This window comes from Cupressus sempervirens, chromosome 6 (assembly GCF_028749045.1).
Source record: "Cupressus sempervirens isolate cs-2001-9-10 chromosome 6, ASM2874904v1, whole genome shotgun sequence".
Lineage (NCBI taxonomy): Eukaryota > Viridiplantae > Streptophyta > Pinopsida > Cupressales > Cupressaceae > Cupressus > Cupressus sempervirens.
In genome coordinates this window covers 68,799,359-68,825,039 of record NC_143123.1, presented here as the reverse complement: position 1 = coordinate 68,825,039, position 25,681 = coordinate 68,799,359, and the positions used below count along the sequence as shown (strand labels likewise).

At 36.5% G+C, this 25,681-nt stretch overlaps 1 protein-coding gene across 1 annotated transcript; it reads left to right on the top strand.

The window, feature by feature from the left end:
* Positions 1–2,058: 2,058 nt before the first annotated feature.
* On the top strand, positions 2,059–24,002 carry EMB1473 (Ribosomal protein L13 family protein). Its single transcript, XM_089786753.1, has 4 exons — positions 2,059–2,478; positions 2,895–3,080; positions 8,626–8,796; positions 23,594–24,002. The coding sequence occupies exons 1-4, from the start codon at positions 2,140–2,142 to the stop codon at positions 23,708–23,710; spliced, it is 813 nt and encodes a 270-aa protein (XP_089642879.1). The 5' UTR covers positions 2,059–2,139; the 3' UTR covers positions 23,711–24,002.
* The last annotated feature ends 1,679 nt before the right edge of the window (positions 24,003–25,681 follow it).

Sequence of the window (25,681 nt, the reverse complement as noted above, 5' to 3'; positions counted from 1 at the left end):
ACACACCAATAAACAAGGAGAAATCCTCATGAAGGACAATTAATTCTATGCAATAAAGGATATTGTTATACAAGATAAAACCCAACAAAGAGAAGATGGATCCTTTGTAAAGGATAAATGTTTGAAGCTATTCTTACCCTTAGTTAGAGATAAAAATACAATTTTAAAGACACTAGTAGGATAAAAGTGGAATAAACATAAATAATGAAATTTTAGAAGATAAGGGTTGTTTTCAAAGTCTGCAAATATATAACAATGCAAATGATATGATATTTTACCACATTTTTAAAAAATTGGATACCAGTTGTAGATAAAATTATAGGAGGTATGTGTAATGCATCACACTAATTTTGGGTGAGACCTCAAGAAAATGTATATTTTCCTATTTTTAAAAATGTAAAGAAGCTATAGGGAGTATTGGGGCATTGGATTTCAAGAACCCATCATAATAATATTGATTATTAATCAGGGAAGAGGAATGTTTAAAATTTAATACATTAAGCATAGGCCAATGCATAAAGGACACGACTTGGGGTCCATCAAAGAGTAAGGTTAGGCCTAATGGTTAGATGCCGCATTGGGGGCATATGATCTTCCTAATTCTATTTGTATCTAGAAATGTTCTTGGACATTAAGGCCCACATCCCTAATTTTATTTACTATGCTAGATTTGACCTTATGATTCATCTCCAACCTGCACACTCTTCATACCTTATTCTTATAGATAGACCACTTGCTCATTCTATAATGTACTTATTACATTTATTACTTTACATGAGTTGCATGCTTATTTTTATATTTTGTGGACTATTTCCTCTTCTCCTCCACATTACACAAGGCATGCATTATCATTATGACTCTTATGATTAATAATTTAGGCAATGACACATGCTACATAGAGATTCACCATTGTGCCTAGATGGAGATTTACCACAATCGTGGTAGAATCAAATATCTCCTACGATAACATGCCATATTAACTTTCTATATGCATAATTTTCTAACCCTGATCCTTCTCATTTACATAATTGTGGATTTCCTAGACAATTAAGAAGTCTTGTATTTTATGCTTGTTTCATTTACAAGACATAAGCCAACAAATAGATGAAAATATCTTGTGGGTCCATTACTTTGGGTGGACTCCATATCCTTTTTATGTCTAATACTTTACTTTAATTACTTTGAGATGCATGATAATTTACAAATTCACATGCACCTCAAGGTGACACTATAAAATGTAATACTGAAATGTAGTTCCAAGGACCCATATGTTTAACCTCTAATTTCCAATTTTTAAAAACACTCATATTTTAGTTATCATTACTCAAATTGGTGCATTTATGGTGTGACTCATTGTTATTACTTGTATTTAAAGGCATTCTATACACATTCATTTGCCAATCAAGAATATCAAGCATTCTCTAACAATCATCCATATACGAGGAGCAAGTATTACAAGAACAATTTAATTTTGACACTAAAAAGAATACAATTTACTCTAGAATCCCCATTTATGACATTTGCATGCTTGCTTGTTGGTTAGTGATCTTTATCATGACTAGAAAGCTACTCTCTTCAAGGGGTTGAACTAGGAGAATGAGTTTTGAGTGATTTTATAACCTTTTGATTCTTTTAATACTATTAGTTAGATCAAAAATTTGTACCTAATAGTATTACACCCATAGACCACACAATAGATCCACAAATATAAAAACAATTAAAAATTATATATTCAACTAAAAATGATGTCAACTTTATGAAAATACAAAACAAAAAACAAAAATTAAATGAAGATTAACAATTTATATATACCAAAACAACACATTTGTTAGTATATCATAAATATTTTAAAATCATTCTTATAACTAAATATCATTATCCGTCACATTCAATTAAAATATATCTGATTTGTGTAATTGTAAGAGACTGAATTGTATAATTTTATTTGATCATCCTATTATTCCTAGGAAAAGGTTTTATTTCCCTCGTACATACTTGTTCAAATGAAACCTTATCCTATTGCAACTACAAGTTGTATACTATGGTTAACTCTGCATTATGGTTTTGCCCATTATCTCTCACCTAAAGAGATTTGAGTGCTGGGGGAACTGTTACTAGGAAGGGCACCTCAAAACAAAAATGTTGGCCATGGCGAGCACCTGTTCGACTGCTTCCACGGCCTGCACTCGAAGATTAAATTCATCTCTATCACTCTCGAAACCACCAACATGTTCTATATCTCACATTTCCCCGAAACTCAATTTTTTAGCAGACAGAGAAATTCATGTTACACGAAACAGGATAGCAACAAAAGCAACCGAAAGCGCATCCAAAAGCAAAACTAAAAGCGCATCCAAAAGCAAAACCAAAAGCGCATCCAAAAGCTATATAAAATTAATGCAGCCACCAGGCGTTGAAGACGATTACATACCTGAAGAGTACCGTCAGTTATTTGAAGAAATTCAAAAGCTTGGCGCTGTAAGTCGAACCAGCCCAATTCCAAATTACTAAACTTGGTTTTTACTGCTTATTTTGTAATGTTGTTTGTGCATGTTAATTGTTTTCTATGAATGATAGAAAACCTTTTTTGGGATTTCATTTGTGGTTATTGCACAGAATGCAAACCCCAGTTTTTCTCGGAGCTTCAAATGGCTTGCATTCTTCTCTTATTTCTGCTATCTGGGAAAAACATATTTGTTTGGCACGTTTTTTCTCTTAGGGATAGACAGATGGATAAATTAGTTGCAGACTTTCATGAAGAAAAACACTGTTTATTCGAATTTAATGAACTAGAAAATTAACAATGTTTTACCAATTGGTGATCTCCAATGGTTGTAGAATACCAGACTATTTCTTTTATCATCCTAAATGATTGTAGATTGTTTTTTGTGTAGGATATCTCAAAGAAGACTTGGTATCCAAAGGCAGCTGATCATGAAAATGTTAAAAAAACCTGGTATATTGTTGATGCCACTGACAAACGCCTTGGAAGGCTAGCTTCAACCATAGCTATACACATTCGAGGAAAAAATCTACCAACCTATACTCCAAGTGTAGACATGGGAGCATATGTTGTTGTGGTATGTGTCACCAATTGTGCTTTTCAGTGCCAATGTTTACACCATAAATACTTTCAAAACAATAATTTGAAATATAAGAGGTACCTTGGGTAAAGTTTGCAGCAATCATTTTGTACTTTTTGTGAATTTCTAAGGCAGCTAGTTTTCATAAAGAATCAAAACAGTTCCTTGCTTACAATTACAATCATGGTCATTTTCTTGTTATATCATTTCATTGAGTAGAAAAAGGGTTACAGTACTTGAAACTTATTGTGGCGCCTGTGAGTGGATCTCCCTGACCTAGATGACTGCTGGAATTTAGACCATTTAAATTTGTGAAGCTCAAGTCCAACTTTAACTCGACATGAGCTAGTGTCATTGGAATCATTTTTCCGCAGTCCATAATCTGCAATGAAATCTTTTTCTGGATTAAATTGATTGAATATTTTTCACTCAAAGTTTTGAATTGCTAACAGTGACTCATCATCAGGAAGAATTATGCAATTTTTCAAAATGTCAAATGAATTTTTTTTCACAGAATTTAATCCAGAAAAAGATTACATTGCATGAACTAGTGCTTTATGGCCTGAATTTGGGCTATGGGACTTAACAATTTCCTTTCTCCAACCATCATGCCATTCTTAATTTGTTTTTGATAGATTGATCTGCCCACCAGGTTTGAACTTAGGTTGTTGTGGTAAGCACTCGATTTATTAGGTTTGAATGATTCATTTGTTGGAGATCAAATGAAGAATAATAAGTTTTCTTAAGATTTTGTAAAAATCATTCGTAACAATATTAACTGAGATTTGATTGGCTTGCCTTTGTTTTGCTTTTTAAGTTGAACATTTTTTCTGTTCTTTTGTTTCTTCTTGTTTCTAGTAGTGGTATTAATGACCTTATACAGTGTTAGGGTCTGGTATTCATAGTTTTTCATTAGTGTACTTCCTCTTCTTTTTCTATTGTGTATCTGTATATTTGTGTACAGATATCAAATAAAAAATTGTAGATCTTAAATCCTCATGATGAATCATAGAATGTGATTGGAAATGATGTTGCAAAATCCTGTACACATTATTTTATAGAAGCTCTACCCAATTTCATGGACTGTCAAAACTGTATGTTCTTTACAGTAAAGCTTCTATGAGTTTGTTGTGAACTGTTTTTAAAACGTAAATCATTTCCATTTTGATAGTGTTAAATGTTTTAAAGTTAAGCTTTTTTCTTTAAAAATTGGTTAATGAGGGCTTATGCTTCCTTGGCCCATGGAATTGAGGCTTGGTCCTCTAGCACAAATAGACACTTTCCTTTCACTGCATTAATTCTTCAGGAGCATGCCCATTGGTTTCTGGTGCAATTGAACTTGGGTGTTATTGTGAAAATGCTCCATCTTTACCACTCAGTCATGGTTGCTGGACTTGAATCATGTAAATATTATGTCAAACAGTATTTTGTAATAACATCATGGTTTTGTGAAATGGGATAACAATGGAAAAGCTCCCATCTTGTATAACATTTATTCTTCTATGTACTAAATGGCAGGACATTTTAGCTTACTTTGTTTTCACTTACCATTCTAAACTGAAGATGTCATGTGGAAAGGATCAGGTCTGATTAATTATGAACATGCAGGTTAGGTTGGTTTGGGACTGCTAAGGGAGGGAGCCTTGGTATGACAATAAACTAAATTGAGTAATTGTGAGAGGGGAAATCCACATTAGTAAATGAACTCACTCAGATATATATCATAATGGTAACGTTTGACAAGGTAACCCTATATAGAGTCACAGTTGCTTCTACTATGGTCAGTTGGATTTCATAGTGTGCGTTAACTTCTCCATTTACTTTGTTCAACTTGGCTTCATGTTGGAACAATAGAAATTACTTGATGCAGATGCTGTGGGGAGTTTTATGATAATTGACGATCTACTGTTATGAAAACCATTTAGCTGGAAATGAAGGCATTCCCTCTTGGTTTGGTTGGGTTTGGTTTCTGTCAGTAAGAAAACCTTGGTTGGGTTAGTTTCAGAAAGGTAAATTGCTTCTTTAGACGAAATGTTCTTATTCAGGCATTCTTGAGCACAATCTTCTCTCATTGGTATTTCTGTGGCTTTAATCTGGTGAAGGCAGTGGGCTAACATTAAATCTTGTGACTTGGGTAAATGAGAACTGGAAACTAGAGTCACTAATAGCTACTGGATGCTATGTCTAGGATATAAATGGATTCATACCTTTTTCACAGCTAATTAGTTTATAACTTGCGCTCAAGAGCCCATTTAGTTCTTTGCAAATCTATTAACTTTGTATTGATATCTCTAATGGATTTAGATTCTTCTGAATCGTATTAGATTGGTTATGGCATATAGTATTTATTGGAATGCCACTTAATAGTTGCAAAATGTAAATGAATAATGCGACTGAGAGCTTGATATTATTGGTGTCAAAATTTATGGTAAGATTTTCTACTTTGTAGGTGAGGGAATTTGGTTCATTACATAGTGGTATGTGAGTGTGGTTTGTAGCCACACACACCTTTAGGATGAAATTACTTTGGCATCTTCTATTTCTATGCTGGTTGCATTGTTGGGCATAGCCAGCTTTATAAATTTCTAGCCAGTTTTCTGGGCCAAGAACTCAAAATCTTAGCCTAATATTTTTGATCTGCACACGAGACCTTTTAGTGTAAAAAGAGTCAAGAAATGTTGTTTTTAAAGTGCTGGATAAACTTTTTAACATGGCCGGTGATGTGGGCACCACATGCCCTTCGGGTACACTTGAAATGCTTTTGACCTGGAGCTATGAACCAGTGAGGCCACAACTGGGGGAACTCATCCCTTATTACAAAGGTGAGACCCAAACCCATGAGCACATTAGATTGGCAAAGGCACAAGCCCGTGATCATAATGGCCCAACGGCCCAATGGAGGTTTGAACTTGAGCGGGGACAACACCACCACCACCAGCTAACCAACACACTAAGTGGCGAACCCAAGATTCAAGCAAAGAATTTCTGTGTATGCACTGGTTGAAATTTTCCAGGTGTTTATGACCCTGCAATGGCTTTTTGGGGTCTAGGACATTGAGCCTCTGGTTAGAATATTATTATGCTTTTTTACCTATATTCAAAATCATTTTCAGAGTCAGGTGTTTATATGGAGGTTTGAGAAGTTGATGCTCCTAACTAAATCCCAAGGATACTGTAACAAAAGACACTATACCATTGTAGAATATCATCATTTTGGACTTTTGATTTTTTGGGAGTTTGCAACTTCTAGCAGTCAGTGCTCTTCCAAAACGAGTTCCAAAAACCATGTACGCTGAATTCCAAACGCATTGAATTTGGAAAGTATACTTTAGATTTCAGCTTCCATATTCTTGTTCAATATTCATAACTGGATGAATATTTGTTGATTTCTGTTGATCAAATCTGTGATAATTTATGAAGTTATGAGCGGTGTACCTTGAAAATCATTAATAAATTGCTTATTGTTGTCAAGGCAAAAACTACTTTGTTGTCTATTAGGAGATCACTCTTGCTTCCTCCACTCAGAATTCTGATGCTCTCATATCCCCATGATATCAATGTTCATTTATATCATTCTGGTTAAAATCAATCACAGCTTGCAAGGACTCTTCCAGGCGCTAGAGGCAAAATGTGAACAAAAGCAGCTGAATGAAGTTGCATTAACTTGCTTGTAACTAATGTGCAACACTTTAAGGGACAATCAGATGGCAAATCAAAATTCGTTAAATAAACAAGTGGACTGTCAACAACTTCTGTGAAAGTGCTACCAGAATCCCCTAAAAATTATTAAATCTATTGAGCAACTCCCGACCAAAGATAAAGGTAGAAGAGAGCTTGCTAACTACCCTCTGCCTTTGCAGAAATGGATTGTCAATCCAAATTGAACAGACTTCTGGTGAAAACAAGAGCCTTGTCCAGTACGATGAAGATGCTCTAGTTCTTGAAATCCTGAAATGGCAAAGCAGCAATGGTCTTGTGTCCACCTGGCAAGTTAAATATTAAAAATATGTAGCCCTTTGCCTCAATATATGTGAAAACAGTAGATGAAAAATCAGTGCTCTTAAGTATGTGCAGATGTGTTCTTTATTGTCTTGGCTGTGCTCTCTAGTTTCCAGTCACTTGTTATGGGCACATAACATGTTGTTACCTATTTATGATTCTTGATTCTGTGCACAAGTATTATAAATCATTTTTCTATCATTTTTTATTGATTTGGCTTGCAACTTTTCATTAAAATTTCTTGTCATTATTCATAATTTTTAGCATTTCTACGTTTAGGGACCCTACCATATCTGCACTTAGTTCACATCTGCATTTGATGTGTATCTACCCATGTGTACCTAAGTTTAGGATTTTTGCACAGTTGTCAACGTTACAATTGATTGGTGCGGACCATTTTCACAAACCTGACTTCGAGAAAATTCTTTAATTTCTAGTCCTAGTTCAAGTACAGTAGTTAAAGACCACGATCAAGTTTCTCATTGCAAGTGCTTTGGTTGTTTTCATGCCAATAATGGATGATTTTTTGAACACTATCACAACTAAAAAGATATTTGATTTATAAAGACTGAAGCAAAGTTGACTGGCAAACTTACTGCTAGAATATACTGTACTGCACTGTACATATTAAAATAGGGAAAGACCCTTCACCCTGAAAATATAAAGCCAAAAACTGCTAAAACAAAAGGTAAAAGAAACTTGAATGACATGGGTTGGTTTTGAAAAGAATAAATTGGTCTAAATATCTAGAAATTTGAATGGTATAATCTTAAATGAGACAAAAACTCACCATTTATAGCCTTTTACCAATTACTGTCAATTTTTTCTTATGGTCAAAAACTTGAAATCTATACTTCTAATTTCAATAGTTTGTAGCCATTTTCTGCTTTCCTCATTTCAGGAGACACCTAGTCTTTACATCTTCTATAGAAAATCCTGCAGAAGCTCTCTGGAGTCCATCTGTAGATTCTGCACTATGTGGAAATTTGTGGTAGACAATTGGGGATGTTTTGCTACATGACTTTGGTCAGCAGTTACCTTACCTGCTTTATTAACTCTTTCCCGGTTTTGTACCAGGTGCTTGCCTTTTCCTGTTCACATCTTCATTTCTGACATCCTTTTCAACTCTATTCTAGTTTTGATAACATTCTCTTCACATCATTTAAGTGAAGAGAATATTCTAGTCTGTACATAAGTTGTTAATCTGTTAACTGTCGGTGAAAATGTGGTGTAGTAATTACAAATGTGAATGTAAACTCTCTTTACATTATTGTTTTGATCTCCTTTGCAATCCAACTTATTGCCATTAAGTTTTGTTCATCGAAGCCGCATGATGCAAATAATATAAGTGTATTTTGTTGTAATTTTAGTAACTTTCCATGTACTTTCAAGTTTATTTGGTATTTTCTGATCCGTAACAGTCATGAATTCCTGTGTTGACTTCTTCCAGTATCAACATGCATTATTAAACATCTGATGCAAACCTTTTTATAATTTCTTGAATGTTTTTATACCAATGGTTGTGAAAATGCAATGCCAACAGGTCAATGCAGAAAAAGTAGCTGTTACAGGAAATAAGAGGTCTCAAAAGGTGTACAAGAGATACTCAGGCAGACCTGGTGGGCTAAAGGAGGAAACCTTTGATTGCCTGCAAAAAAGAATTCCAGAGCGTATTATTGAACATGCAGTCAGAGGCATGCTCCCTAAAGGACGTGTATGTCTTCATTCTCTTTCATTGTTCAATATTTTTTGAACTTTTGAATTATTCTTTATGAAGTGGAGACCGTAAAGTTATGAACTGACAAAGTGTGATTTTTTTTGAACAATTCTTATGATGGAGGTGTTTCTTAAATTTTATGGAAATTCAGGACAGACATTGGATTTACCGAGTCTTAAAATCCTAAAGTTTTCTGAAGATAAAGAAAAGGTTACAATAGCTGTAATTAATTTTAAAGAAATTCTTAACATGTTTCTAACTCTTCTGATTTCTGTTACAGAATATTGTAGGACTGACTTTTCTAACCTGAAATCACATCAAAGAAAAGCATTTATTATAGTGCCCTTAAATGCTATTAGATCTGAAGTAAACAAGGACCATGTGACCCCTCAGCTGACACACGTACACAAGTCACTCATCAGGAAAAGAGCCTTGGCTTTCCCAAGCCCTTTGGATTATCTCAACTCCCCAAGGTAGGCATAAATTCGTTTGTTGCCATTCAATGTTTGTTGGCGGTTCAGATGGGGTTCCAACCCTCCACTGTGAGTGCAGGTGTATTAAGAATTCCTTTAATTCCTATAAGCTTTCCTTTCTAGTAGTTGCACAAATGTAAAAGACAAGGCAGCTAGATATGATGGGATCGGTTTTAATTTCAAACCTTAGTTGGATTTTATTTACCATGTAACTGCTATCACAAGGATTGCGTCCTGTTGCTCAGCAATCCTGTGAAACATGGAAACACTTTTGAGCCTGGGGTTTGTTCATGATGAAGGTTAATCTCCAGGTTATGGGCTGGTTGCCTCAAGATACCTCCTAAAAGTACTGAAATCTGCTCAGAAAAGGGGAAAGAGACTTGCTTTGAAAAGAAATACTACTTGCTTAGGAGGTGATGCACCAGAATTTAGAACAAAAAATGATAACCTAACTCACAACCTGATTTACTGAAAGCTTCTTCATAATTCAACCTGAAGTATCTAGCACATAAGAACTTCACATGGAGGTATTGTTTTCAATGGTTTGTATGAAGGAATATATGTTTTACAACCCCAAAACATTGATGCAACTATTATACACAGCATGCAACCTATGTGTTGTGAGGTTTTCACACCATCTCCCCAAAAAATTTTTTTGGAGACCCCCTTTTTTCTGGTTGCCTTGGCAAATTTTTCGGAGTTGTCCAGAGGTTTTCGATTTGACATTTTTACACCTTGGACGCCTTCGGGCCAGGAGGGATTTGATGTGATTTGTTTTTTTCACCCGCTGTTAACTTGATTTTCCGGAGCATGTAATTTTATCTTTAGGCCAAACAAATTTCAAAAACAACATTTTTTTCGATGGTTAGAACAATATTCGGCACAATAAATTTGCAAATTTTGGACTTAGACGAATTTTTGAAAATTTGAAATAATTATATAAACTTGAACATTTTCAGAATGAATTTTAGATTTAATTGTTCTCGAAAATCTTTGAATTTTTTGGTGAAAAGGGAAATATTTTGATAGTGAAATTGAAATTGGAAAATCGATTTTGACTGTTAGAAAAATGATTTATTTTGGTTAAAAAAATTGAAATTGTATTGCAAAATCACATTAATTTGGTTGAAATATTGCCTAGAAGATTTCAAAAAATGTTAAGGAAATTGGTAAATTGAAATTGAAAATCGATTTTAGCTTGCTAAATTCAATTTTAATTGCCAAAACGTTATTAAATGAAAATTTTGACATCTCCTAAGCTTCCCTTGTTTTTATTTTGCAATTTTTGATTAAAACTAGTAATTAAATGGGCTAATTTCCCTATGGGCTAGGTAATTTTAATGTTACATTTAAATTTGAGCCATTAATAAAGGAGCTAATTTAATTTTGCTTTCCTCCAGGCAAAGTTGGCCCACTTGGAGAGGCAAGAAACTTTGGTATAAGAGGGGCTCACCCCCTCTTATTTCCTCATTCCTTCTTCCTCCTCCTTGGGTGAGTGATTCTCTTCTAAAGGCAATTTCTAGCTTGGGCGATTTCTTCTTGGAGCAGATTTTCTGTTTTTTTGGCGGCATTTTCTTCTCCTTGCTTGGGCGAATTTTTGCCGTAGGGCGATTTTTGGAGCAATTCTGATTTTTTCCAGCGAGGGCAATTTTGTTAAGGCAGATTTTTCCATTTTCTTGGCAGCAAATTTCAGAATTGGGTGATTTTATTTGGTTAAGAGGCTACATGGTCCAAGGTCTGATTTTTTTGGCATGTGTGGGCGATTTCAAGGAAGTCAAAATTTCGACTTTTGCTAGGACATCATTATTTGCAAGGAAGGTTGAAATTTTCAAAATATGATTTGAATTTGAGGAGGGCTTGGTTATTGGTAAAGGTAGATGTACGTAAAATTCTATTCATTTTTAGAGGTGAAGATTGGTTTAAAGGCGGATTCTATTCCTTGTTTTTGCTTGGTTCGTTTCCCTTATTTTGTTTTTGCACTCATTATCCACCACTTCATCATTTCATTGATAGGCTGAAGTTGGGAGATATAAGTGTAGATTTCATGATAGGACATTTGGAGAGGCAAAAATAAGCTAGACCACCGTAGGATTGAAGTTGGGAGATATAAGTGTAGTCCACCCTAAGGTAACGAAGAGACAGAAATAAGTGGTACTCCCACCCCTAGTTTGAAGGTTGGAGATTGATAAGTGTAGAGATAGGACTTGGAGAGGCAGAAATAAGCTAGATTCTATCAATAGAAAGAAGCTTGGAGATTGATAAGTGTAGTCCATATCATTTAGAATGAAGGGGCAGAAATAAGTGTTTAGGATGGTAGGTGTTAGTGCAAGCAAGAACCCAAAGGAAATGAATATCAAAAATGACAAAGAAGACGTGATGCCTAAGACCACCTTCTTCTCGAAAGTGAGGCGAATAAGTGATACTAATATCAACACTGTGAGCATGATACAGTTAAAGGATAGATTGAAGGAAGGACAATCCCCCATGGCAAAGAAGATCTACAAGAGCGGAATTGTTCACGCAACGACTTTCCCTCTTACCTTGCCTTGTCCAGAATTGGTAATGGAGTGTATTGGTAATGGAGTGTGCATCCCGGTTTGATGTTGTTACTAAGTCCATCATTTTTGATGAAGGGAAGAGAGTGTTAGCCAACATTGGCGGACAAGTGGTCGAAGAAGTATTTAATATTCCCCAGTATAAAGGCATGACAGTGGTAATGATGTATCAGGTGGCTAAGTTATTTCAGGATAATTAGGTGGCTTATTTCATTCATCTAAAGTAGAATTGGTTACATAAAGGCAAGAAGGGAGTTACCAAGTCGTCAAGGCTCACCAAGTCAGATTTCAAATCAGAGTACGGCGATCTCATTGTGCTTCTCAGTCGAATCATGGGTGTGGCTCAAGGTATGCAATTCGAGAACTAGATGTATTTCTTTATTGATGAAATTGAGAATGGAAAGAGAAAATTTGATTGGGCTAGGATTATAAGTAAAAATTTAGAGTTGCAACCCAGGACAATACAAAATCAAAAGCAATTCTATATAGGGTCCTATCTTTTCTATTTGATTGCAAGACTATATGAAAATCCTAGACTTAAGGCCTTAGGAGTGATTGGCAATGGGTTGGGATAATGTTTGGTGCATGAGTGCTATCCACAGCTTCATTTGCACAACACCAAAGATTATAAGAGGTTTTATGATGCCTTTTGCCATGAAGACGGTAAGGATATTACAAGGGACACCTGCTAAGAGGCTCTCATGAGAAGCGAAAGCAAAAGTTAAGTAGTATGGGAGTTGGTTCATCCAATTTCCGCAATTCACACATTAGAGTAGTAGGAAGTACAGTTTGCCCCAAGAGACTTCCAAGGTACCTGCCTGACAAGGTAGTTTTGATGGAGTTGGCTAGGCAACTTGAGCATTATGAAAAAATGATGAAACTTAAAGGTGAGACGGGGATTACCTTCTCATTTGGAATAGGCAATAATACTTGCTCCAATCTTGTCGCCTTTGCAGCTGTGGAGAAAGAGTTAGAATGGTATCATCTAGGATGGTATAGAGCAAGACAAGTATTCAATCCTAATGGTCTTATCAAGGCATCTCACGGAAATACATTCAAACATATTCCTAATATAGAAGATTTTTGGGCCAATGCACAGGATGACTTCCATGTGAGGAAGCTAGCTTTTTCAAGGTTGTCAGTGGGCATGATGAGGGCAATCAGATGGAGAGGCCTTAATATCGTTGATCAATTGAAAGATGATGAAAATGTGCTAAGAGGAGATTATGATACAGTGGATGGAACAGAGTTGAGTCTAGTAGATTGGGATGATCACCAAGATCCTTCCTTAGAGGTAGTTACAAGGACAGTTGATCTACACACCAAGTCGTAGTATAATGAGAAGTTAAGGCAGTTACAAAGTCAGAAGGTATGCCTTACTTATGAGAAGATGAAACTGGAGGAAGAAGGTCTAGTGGAGTCAATCAGACAGAAAGGTGAAGGCGGTAGCCAACAACAAAGAGTAGTTAAGAGCAAGAAGAGAAGTTTGGAGGTTGAAAAAAGTAAAGAATATCAGGAACTTCTAGCAAAGAGACAGAGTGCAGCACTGTCAAGGGAGAGCATAATTGAGGCTAGAAGCTAAGAGGATAATACAAGTGGACAAGGGGCTGCGGTAGATGTGAGCTTTGATTCAAAATCAAGTGGTTATAGTGATAGCATCGAGTACTCTCCTTTCTCAGAGAACCAACATGGAGATGATGTGACAGTTACTAGTGAAGAAGAAGATAAGCCAATTGATATTGAGGAAATAAGCTAGGCGCCCGAGGCCGTTGGTGATGCTTTGCTAGTCGAACCGAATCCAATTTTGGGAAGATGCATGACACTGCTATGGTTAAGGCAAATGCTTATGCCTAGAGGCAGGGTGCTGATTGTCCGAATAGTTGAAGATATCCAAGGGTTAGTGGAAAAGGATGATAGCGAGAAATAGAAACAAATTGCAAAAACGGTGGCTAAGGTAATCAAGAGCGATAATGATGTTCACTGAAAAGTTCAAATTGCTATACCAAAGGTTAGCAAGGCAGTGGATGAGATTGTAGCTCAGGAGTATGAGATAGTAGAGCATAACTTGGGAAGAATCACAGATGACATGGAATGTGAGGAGATCCAAAAAGGCATGGTTTCAATTAGAGAAAGGTTGAGGAAGGCAAACGAAAGGGTTGTAAAGTTGGAGGCCAAAAACAAGTATTGGAGAGATTGCGAGCCTATCCAACAGTTGCACTAGGTAGCCCTTCCTCAAGATAGCAGGAGCAACACATAAGAGATATTGGCTCAGTTGCATGAAGTCAAGGATTGTATCCACGATACAATTCAAGATGGGCTAAATTTCTTGCCTTCCTTTATCTCGACGTTCAAGTCATTGGTGGCTATTAGAGACAAATTCAGAACATTTGAAAGGGAGTGGAAGGATTTCCTTCCAGTGAAGGACTTAGCCATTCCTAGGCTACAAGCATTTATCGAGCTATTGGAGAAATATTTGGAAAGGGCCAAATTGGTAGATGAAGGAGGAATGTGTACGGTGGAGTCTTGGTTTGTTGCCTTGACTATTAGATTGAGGATACTTGGAGAGATACAGAATGAGATTGCATAACATAGCCCAGGCGTTGACACTTCCATTTCAACCATATTGAGCAATGTTGGGGATGCACTTGATTTTGAAGATATCAGAAAGGGGGACGTCAATGAGACGGAATTTGGGTCAAGATTGGATGAGTTGGGGAAGGTTGCCATCAAGAAAAAACATTTGGGCACCCTTGCCTCCCTTAATGCCTTTATCGGATATGCAAAAGAATATGAGAAGGATTATGAGAAGACACTGCAAGCAGCAAGCAACATGATGAATTTAGTTGAGCTCAAGATGAAGCACACGCTTTTCCCTCCCGTGAAGGAAGTCAACGACAGGTTAGCCAAGTTCATCACTTTGGCTAAAAAGATGAAAGAAAAGGGTAGTACTATATTAGAAGATCATTTGATGTAAGCCCAAGTGGCAAATTCTCCTTCTTCTTGGGTAGGATAGGTTTCTAATTCTGATTGGCTACCATTTTGGTGCCTTCTCATTGGTTGCCACTTTTCCTTTTTTTCATTGATCCATTGATGAAGTGGCATCTTCTCATTGGTTGATGGGGTGGCAACCCTAATTAGGGTTTCTAGGATCCAATCTGTATTGTTGATTTTGCCTCTTAATCTCTACCGTTGGTTGTAATTTTGGCCTCTATATAAGGCCATTTGCCCTCATTTGTAAAGGGTTGAAGAAAATTGTTGCTCAGATAATACCAAAATTGCTTCTCTTTATCATTGTTGTGACTTGCATGGTGATTAAGAACACTTGGTGTTATTGCATGGTTTCTACTTCCAATAGTTAAAGTTAGATTCTTTGAAGTTGCTAAAGTAGGTTTAATTTCAAAAGTTGTTAAGTAAGAGTAAGAGTAGATGGATAGTTGCATGGTGATATTAGTGGATGTTTGATAGGGATCTATAACTAGGCCACTAGCATCCTAGAGGCTAGTTAGGAAGCCTTGTGTGGTAATCTAGTCTTTTCCCTTGAATCATTGCATGTATGGAGGTAGAGCCGCTAGTAAACTTTCATCAGATTCGATCCCCGTCCATTTGCTAAGCTTTCCATTCATAGGAGTAGGAATAGAGCAGCAAGTAGTTTAGTAATTGGAGTTCATTCTTAGAAAGTTAAAAAAAGGAGAAACACCATTGGTAGACACACCCCCATCATCACCACCATCAACATCATTTGGCACTTATATAATTCACAAAGCCAGATTCATCACCATCACACCAAAAGTCCAAGTTCTCCTTGAATGAACAACGTAAGGCCACCTACGTGATTACCAACAAATCACATTGATATAGCTGAGTTAGTATCCACAGGTGTAAGGAACATTGGAGTTTTTCTCATGTCTTCATGAGTATTACTTTTCAAGAGAGGGATTGAGTGTTTGACATTCCATGTCAAGTATTCAATCGCTATATGTTATGTAGTGGTACAAAACCGACCTCAACACAATGTTAATCATACATTTCCTCACTACAAATTGTTTGAAATGAACAAAGAGGGATTGAAGGCAAAGCACAATAACCTGCTTGAATTCACTCAAACATAGCAATGACCAAAGCAATTGAGGAGGATAACTTGCCACTTTCGATTAAAATCAGAAAGGAGATTGATTTAATAACTTAGCTCATGAGTTACAATAGATTCTTGTAGCTAAGGCTAGGGTCTCATGGAGCGGGGCTTCCTTCAAAATAGAGCAGGTGGTTGCTGAGAGTTTTTAGGAATATTTAAAAGTGAGTGGTCCCATGTATCGTAGCTTAAAAATTTCAGCTCCTAAATTTGTGGAAGTTGGGAAGATTTTAAAAATTTTAAAATTTTAAAATTTTGTTTTTTGTTTTTAGTGGGAAAGAATGAGCACAACTTGCCATGTGGAAAACTTTTCCTTAAGCTGGTGGGGCTATTTCCAGCCCCACCCTTTTTTGACCCGCTCAATTTAAGAGGGCTAAAAAGTAGGGGCTCCTATTTTGGAGAACAAGATTCTAAATAATCCTTTACCAACCCCTCCCCCCCCAACCAAAAAAAAAATCTCACAGGACCTCTATTCCCGAAAAATAGAGCCCAAGTACCCCTCATGGGACCCCTGCCTAACAGAAATAAGGAAGAAGAAAAAACTGAACTAGAAGAAGATCTTTGATGTCCTTTTATGAAGAACGAGGCTTGGAATTAGGTCCTTGATTGACTCCATTTGACTAAGTTGTCTCCCTTGATTTGTGATTGTACGTATGGCTGAAGTTGGAAACTTTGTCCTCCTAAAATCAGGAAACTCTGACTTCTCAATCTCTGTCCCTAGAAGTCTGGGCCCAAACAATCAGACATGCCAACCTCTTATTTGAAATTAAAGTCATATTCTGACACATCCTTGAAATCTGCAAGCAGACTTTTGCTTCTGAAATATTCTCCTGAAATTGGGCTTCATTTAAGACATTTTAAATTTCAAATTTCAAAAGGGCCTCCTTTATGTTGATAGGTATCTCGCCAACTTGTTTCAACTATCAAAAGATGCATTACTTCTCATACAATAGGCAACCGCCTTCACTTAACAACATATTTCTCTCTGATAACAAACATTGAACTTCAGAAGCAGCTTATTCATATAACAGCTGCATTAAACCTTTGTAAGACAGCATAGATCTTTGTCATCCACTCTCTGTTCATCAATGACAAACTTATCCCTATCATTGTAAATTACTGTCTTTTCAAACTTTTGTTGTTGATCCATCCTTGACCACTGCCTTCTTCATGTATATCACTGCTTTAAGGTAATGCTCATCGCTGGTTTTAAACATTGTTCCACTACTATTTATATATTGCGTCACATCTACATTCACCTTGTCACTGGTGAATACAACTTTTAAAGAACATAGTGAATGATCCTATGACGGTTAAAGAGACTTCTCTGAAATTCTTTACAATGCATGCTTTCATTGATTTCATCCAACTGCGCAAGTAGTCATTCTGCTGCTTTTCTTTGTCACTGACTATCACTTGATGGACACACATTATTTTAGCTACTATTCATTGCCATTCCTTCTGATCTCTGATAAAATTTTAGTAGAAGTGGAGGATGCAGAGCGTATAGCAGCAGCAATGGGCTCAAAGCAAGCACTAGTGGAATGTTATATAAGCTGCCTTGTAGATCAATTCCAATGCAATTATTCCTTTATCATTTCAAACTTCTTTGAATCACTTCAACGTTCAACTATGGGTGATGATTGCTTTGTGACAGATGTTAACAAATACCACTGCTACTGGTCTTAGGATGTTTCTTGTTCTTCTGTACCAAGGACTTCTTTAATGCTCTTTACTTCTAGATTTGCCTTTTGATGACTTCCCAACCTTCCATCACACTGTCAAAGCCCTTATGTATGAAGTGTATTCGCTGCCTTGATCATTTGGCACTTGTCATGAAACATTCTTCTGTATATTGTTTTGAACACTCATACCTCGTCTTTGTTTTATGTCTTTGGTTTTCAGTGTTCACTGTGATGATAACATTGTTTGGCATTGTCTCAATGCGTTCTTTACTCACTGGTTTGTGTTTACTGGTTGATGCATTGAAAACCATTGCTTAGACATTCACTTGATGACTACTTTTCTCCTTTAATCTCACTTGCTGAACTTTTCCATGAACATCTTAACTAAGATGTATGACTGGTCTTTACTTCACTACCAACCTGATCTGCACCTTGAAACACAGGTTATTCACTGTCATAAGCAGCAGTTTCTTGCAAACTCTTAACCACTATTATTATGGCAATGTCACCTTATGTAGCTTCATAACGGTGCTATGATCTCTGTTCCTCTTAGCAGTCCTATATCTGGTATTTATCTGCTGTTAGCATTGAAGGTATCCTTAACTTATGACACTCACTGCTCTTTGTACATTTTGTTGTTAACGATGTATCTCTGCCTCTGTAGTTATTGTTATGGCAGTCATGACTTTTGGAATTGAATACCATATTTTTTCATCCTATTTTGACATTGACATTTTTTTATCACTTTTTCTGATCACTTTTTCTGAATGTCTGTTATAACAATCGTTTGATTGTTGCATCCACAAAGCTAAATGGTTCTGCACTGCTCACTGAGTTTGCAACCACCCTCTCCAGCATGCAAATACAAAGTGACCTTCATTGCATGAATGCCTATTTCTTTGCACTACTCATCCTCACTACCCTTTTCCCCTTGATAACAACCAACTCTTTATCTTTGTATCATCGCAAAATACCGTTGTTTATATTGGTTCTTGGGGATAAAAATCAGATCTCTATGAGAACACAGCATCCCTTCCTTATATCCGTGAGATCTCTGTTAGAAAAACAATGAAGAATCTGAAATCCTTGAAAGTGCAGCTTTAAACTCCAGAAGGCTGTTTTCATCCTCCCTAAACTGCTGCTCTCATTGGATTTGGTGTTCTTTGGCTGAATTACTCCCTATCACTGAAACTCATATTACTGTTATCACTTCAACCTTATCATTGCTATCTCCATTACTCAACAGCCACTATTTTGAGCATTTCTTATCTCTGCTCTAGTACTGATATAATTCTTGATATCCTTACACTGGAAGTCCCTGTGTATATCCATTTTGTCCATTTGATGAGGCTTCCTTGGCCTCTCTAAGTAGTTATAACCTATTGCTAATATATGTTCTGATGTTGGGCTCATCCTCATAGAACTTCTGGACATTTTCCCTTGATACGTGACAATATTCATCACATGATAAATCTTGAAAGCCCTCTCTGTTCCTTGACATTGGTTTCATGACAAATTTGATTTTTGCATTAGCAGTCTTCTTGGTGAGTCTTAGTCATTGCCTTGACCTCTAACATGATAATGGCTTCTAATACCCTTAGGGTTGTATAATGTTTTGCAAAGCTGCCATTGCTCTTTATTCCCATGGAGTCTCTCCTGACTACTCTTGTAATCTGGATCATGCATTGATCTATGATGGTCTTCCTCCTAGCATTATCTTCCGCAAATACAACAAATGCCTCTCTCATGAAAAATTGGACATCTTTCAAATGAAAAGCAGGTAGAACATCAGGGTTTGTAAATCTGGATTAAAACCCTATCTCTTGCTACCATCGCTCATGACTTCTCCTTCCCTTTAAATTGTAACTAAAACCCAAAAATCCTTTCAAGCCCAAACCTTAGATGCAAGATTTTGTGATAATTCTTTTCTTTAATAGAAAATAGAGAAGTCATAATAAGTAGTCAGACCCATTCCCTTGAGAAATTATGTGCATGACCTTGTCTAGACTTTCTATGGGTCCGATGAAGTTCTTCCACTAATTTATTACTTTTCAGTGTTCACCATCATGATGCCCTTTTCACATCTAAATCTCTGAGAGCAGCGTACTTTCTCCTGTTATCTTTGTGATTCTGTGCCCTTCTTCAATGGAATTTGCTGTCCCTTTGAATATGCCATTAATCTTGAAGAAACCCACTAGTGTTGCAATAGAAATCTACTGCTCATTTCAACGTGCTATTTTAATTCCCAAATTTGCTGCTGCAATGCAATTGAAACAAAAAGATGCCATTTGCTTATGATCTTTAAAAAACTGATAAAGCTTGCAAAATCTTACCATTTCTCTTCTGTGCAGGCATGAAAGTCTCGACTCTTACATTTCCTTAAATCCAGTTCAGGACCCAAGTTTGGTTCTTTGACATTAAGTCGAAAAAGAAACTTAACATTTCCCTCCTTATGATTTTTTTTGATTTGACAAGCCTTTTACAAGAGATGCAAAATAATAAGTGCTTTCTTTTAACATCGGGACCTAGGAACAAGAACCTTTTCTAAATCAAAATTCCAAGAAACTTGAAGGTCTCTAGAGCATTGAACTCATCTCTAGAACACAAACCATTTATAATAAACATGAGATTTGGTGCAGGGCTATTTTGACCTGTAGGAGGAAAAACAGACAACAGTAACTCTCCTTACATCTCTTGGACATGACATAAGCTTCATATTAACCATACATTAATGATTAATTGATGTGTAAGTCATACAGTTACTGCTCACCATAAATGTAAACAATGTATAAGTGCATCCAGACACCCCTATTAGATTTAGATTTAACTTTTATGCTTCACTCTGTAGATAACTGGTGAAATGCAATGCAATGGGAAATAAGACTACAAATAGTATGCATAGTACAATGTTGTAGGGGTGTCCAAGTCAAACACAAGCATTAGAAAGCACTTGCTGGTTTGACTAGCATGAGTCATTATACCTTCCTAGGACATATTACTCATTTTTTTTTCTCAGCTCTATATGAAGGAGCATCGCTGTTGGGCTTCCTCTGGAAAAACCTGGATAGCAAGTGCCTTGCAAATTACTGAAAGCAGAATTTCTTAATATTAGCAGTGATAAATAAGATGAATATTGGGTTTTCACAATCCACAAGATTGAGAAAAAACTCATTGAAAAATTTTGTATGTTTAATTTTTATCGGCTTGTCAGATTGTACTCCCAAGATTCATTCTGTTTATCCTAATGATGGATCATGGAGCGTGATCCAAAATGTTGATAAAAATTTGACATACAGATGTTTTTTGCTAAGGATTTTACTTGGTGATACACATATATCAAAAATTTGCTGGAAATAGCCACAGCCACAAATTTCCAGCTACCACAAAGACAACACAAAAACAGAAGTAGTTACATCTATGTCGGCTAGCCAACTAACATAGATAGCATAATACTTCATTGCCTAAGATATAGAAGTAACATGATCCCAACCATGGGGGAGTAGTCTCGCCCTTAGCTCGCATCAGACGCTGGTCATTGCTGGGCTTAGGTTGCGGGGATACCTCCGTGAATCGAAAAGAAAAACATGATCCCAACCATGCAAGATCACACATTTGCAGGATATTTTCAATCTCCAACAGCAGCAAGGGCATGGTCTTCTCGCATAAATTAAAACTCAAACATCTAGGGCTGTATGAAATCTTATTAATGCTAGAAATGATGAGGTCTAAAATATGATGGGGATATTCACCTCATAACAATGTCTTCAAGGTCACACTTTGCTAGATGGACTACTTTCAACGTTGTCTTGTCAATACAATGATTGGCTAGGCAATGTGCTGCTCTGTTACGTTAATGAAAGCAGTGCATTATTTGAAAAATAATCTAAACTCCTGCACAAAATGCTTTATTTGCTTAGAATCCCATTCACTGGCCAATCTGGATAACTACCTCATGCCATGGCTTCGATAATCACCCGAGAGTTGTCTTCCTCATCTGCTGATTCCATAACTGACTTTATGCCTAAGCTCTGTGATTTTGGTGATACTGCCTTCAAGTTCCTATTGGGGTGTCCATCAATTTGTTGATTATTTGTTTGCTCTTCAAAGTTGGCATCTTTCTCCTCTTGAGTTGGAATTGATTTGCAATCCTGCATGTTGAATCTCTGCTACAAGTTTTCTGTATTTTTGGACTACAAAAAAGGTGACATGGTACTTTTGTTGTATTTAAACTTTAATACCCTAATATTAATGAAGAAGCCAGATCCCAAAGGCTTGTAATCACTGCTTTTTGAGGTCATTGATAAGATGTTGGCACTAGCATTGACAGTTAGATCATGGACATACGACGTCGCATTCAAAATGTCTCCATTAGTGGTTTTGAATGTTTGATATAAAAAAATAATACAAAATATTTATAGTGAAACTATTTTTACACAAAGTACTCATCAGTACAAGTATACCAGCATTGAGTGCTTGATTCCATATAATGTGTATTCTTTTTACTGACAATATAATGAGACTCAAATTTTATAGTCGATTAATGGAATGTGGGCCTTTTTAATAGTGGCAAATTGTGATATTGCTATTAGGATTTAACTTTGTAGTTTTTGAGTCAAACTCATTGACCCATATTTCATGAGTATCTCTCATGAGAATGAGTGGAACACTTAGCACTCATTGGATCTAGGTGATGCTCACAGAGGTGAATCACCACGACTTCCCGAGAGGTCACCCATCCCAATACTACTTCAGCTCAAGCGCGCTTAACTACGGAGTTTCCTCCATGGCTAACCCCACTCTGCTTGCAACCCTCTTATGGAGTGACAAATTGTTGTGATTTTCACATTTTCTTCTTTGCAGGTCAAGGTCCATATAAACTTTCTGTTTTTTCTCTTGTTCCTTGTGATCTGAAAGGCTCAAATTCCTGGATACACTCTCAGCACTTGTATAGGTTACATTGCTGCCCACAATAACAGGAATCAAAGGTTTCACTGCCATTATTAGACTTTCTGAAATGCTTCTTTATTTTTACAGAAATGATAATCTTGGAAAGCTATCAGATCCCAACCTCTCCTCTGTCCAGATTAAATATTACATGTTTTAATCCCTGGCTTAGTTTCTGGATTCATACTGGCAGCCCCTGCATCTGATGCACATGCGCATTGAGTGCATCCATGCTCTAGAAGCACTTTTTCACCTAAAAAGCAGTTTTGAAGTGTTTTTTCCAGAAAACTCTAAAACGACCCTTTACGAGGATCTTACTAGACTTACCATGGCTTGATGATGATGACATCCCTACGCATGGGTGCATCTAGTGTGAGTGACCCGTCTTGGGTTCAAATGATCTGGAACTTGCAGCAGCTGAAAATGAAAATTCAATGGATGATTTTTTTGATAATTCCTTTTGATGATTGATGAATCATGAACTACATTTTGTAATTGTAATGATTTCACTGGAATTGTGAACATAGACATATATGACATGGATTATTTGAATATTTATGAACTGTCAATTGGCATTTAATATTTGTCTTTGGCATTTGGCATTGATCAATGATGAAGTATCATACTGACAAATGATTTAATTCTCAGACACTAAAGCACACAGGAGTTTTTTTGTATATATGTAAATTTATAACACACACACATACTCAAACGCGTCCAAATCCCCCAATTTGTTTTTCCACATATCTGCGTACCATGTTCTCATACCCACATCCCTACCAGTATACGAATCGGTAACTTCGATCTCTGGTTTAGAGAATTAGCCCCAGAACTGAAATGGGTAAACTCCATGTTCAAATTTACTACTGGATTATGTGGTCTACAATTATATGACAAGTTCATTTGATTGTTTTTTATGAGATGCAATGTAGCCCATGTGTTATGTACATTTATTATGTATGTACTTCATGGCTAGACACCTGACAATTTTTTTTGTTTTATTTGCAGCTGGGTAGACGGCTATTCACACATTTAAAAGTTTACAAAGGGCCTAATCATCCACATGAGGCTCAAAAGCCTGTGCCACTCCCCATCATGGACAAGAGAATAATGATAGAGAAGTGAGCAACATTTATGCAGGTTTACAATTTTATCTGTCCTATGTATGTGGTTGTACGCTGATATCTGCTCCTTTAAAGTTTTTGAAATCAGAGTTTTGGAAGTATTAAACTTTGCAACATGGGCAGAAGTATTTTTGTAGAAAATAGCTTTAAGGAGCTATATGTTCATTTATTCCAATTTCTTTTTCCTCTATTGTACTTGTGGCATGGAGATGGCATTGTATTTAACTATTTGGTATTCTAACATCAATGGAGCTCAGCACAGTGAGTGCATTTTTGAGGTTCTTAATTATAAAGTGTGTGATGTTTGCACATAACTGCATAATCAGGAGTCGTAGTAGTCACTGTTGATATAATGGAAATGTTTACACACTAATGCGTCTTGTTAACTGAAAAGAAATCCTGAGTGCTATGGACACAGAATTTCAAATTTAATAAAGTTCCTGCCTTAAGTGAAGTAAGAGCACGTGGAGACTCTAAAAGTGATGTATTAGGTGTCTGATTCCTTAAATCAAACTGCGTCGTGTTCTGATTTGGCCTGATTTGTGGCTAACGTAATGCATGATTTGTTAATAGCATGAGATTCCAGTAAAATCTCATGCTACAAAACCAGCTTTGTACCAGTAAACATCCTCAGAATACAAGCTAAAATTTGATTTTTTCGCTGTAAATCTGTCTCACGATGGGAAACCAGACAAGACATTGGAAAAGCAGTATATTACTAGGTAAACTACCCCTAAAAGCATGCAAAAATATAAATTGCATTGAAGGTTTAAATTATAACATCTTTGTAATAAATGCAGATCAGATTTTGCCAATCAAATTGGATCTCATCAAATCAAATTTTAACTGCAAAAATCTATTTTCCACTGCAAAATTTATAATTTTTTCATCTACTTTTTGTGTGTTAAAGATATAGTGAAGCAGCAGTTGCAGGGAGATCAACATTGGTTCATCTCAGCTCATGTTTTGTTTTGGTAGGGTTCCTTAATAATTTTCCTGCACAGTCCCACTTTTCTTTCATCAACAATGTTAACAGCATGATACATTTTATAAAAAATCTTGGTACCTAAGGTTCGCTCTCTGGATGATTGCATGGTTTTTGGAGTCATTCTTGAAATTCCATGAATCTACTTTTAGATATAAGTAGACTTGTGCTGAATCCTAGAACTTCTGATGAGCAATCACATGGTAGCAGAGTTTATAGTTGTGTGGTTTTCACATCATCGCTCCATTGCAAATGGGGACCCCCTTTGTTTGGGAGTGGGGTAGTTGTTCTAGGTGGTCCTAGTTTAGTGGCAATTTTCAAGTTTCTAAGTCTTAGAGATGAGTTTGAGCAACTTTGGCTTGCTGGTAGTCAAGCCAGTTAAGGATGTAGAATTAAAGTCAAGGGACTTGTGATTAAATGTATTAAAATCCTCAGGGCTCCTCATGCCCAACTAACCCTTAATTTCTGCTCTTGCTTTATGAGGCTCTACACTTTGTAAATTGTGGCATGCTGAAATTTAACTAGCAAATAAAGACGAGAACTTGAAAACCAACCTGTAAATTACAAGTGCAAGGCAAGTCAAAATTAAGATTTGAAAAATAAAAGTGCTTGGAGGATTTTGACTTTAGGTTGAGCCCAAGCTAGGGTGGAATTCCACCCTCCGTGGGGCTCCATAACCCGGTTACCCCTTGGACAACTTTTCAGCCTTTCAGGCATTAACACTTGCAATTCAAAGTATGGGGGGAGCCGGTAAGCTGGATCAAGGCACAATACAAATTAACAAACAAAACAAAGATTATTGCTGATGAAGAATTTTGAGAGAAATTGGTTTGTTCACTGAGAAATGGCATGTTCCAAAAGCAAATCTGCTGGTGAAAGTTGTAGAAGTAAAGGTTGAAAGAAAGTGCAAGTATGAGATACGTGGTTGGCACTTAGCATTTTGAGAAAATGACTTATTTGGGTGGAGCCCAAGAGAGGGTGGAATTG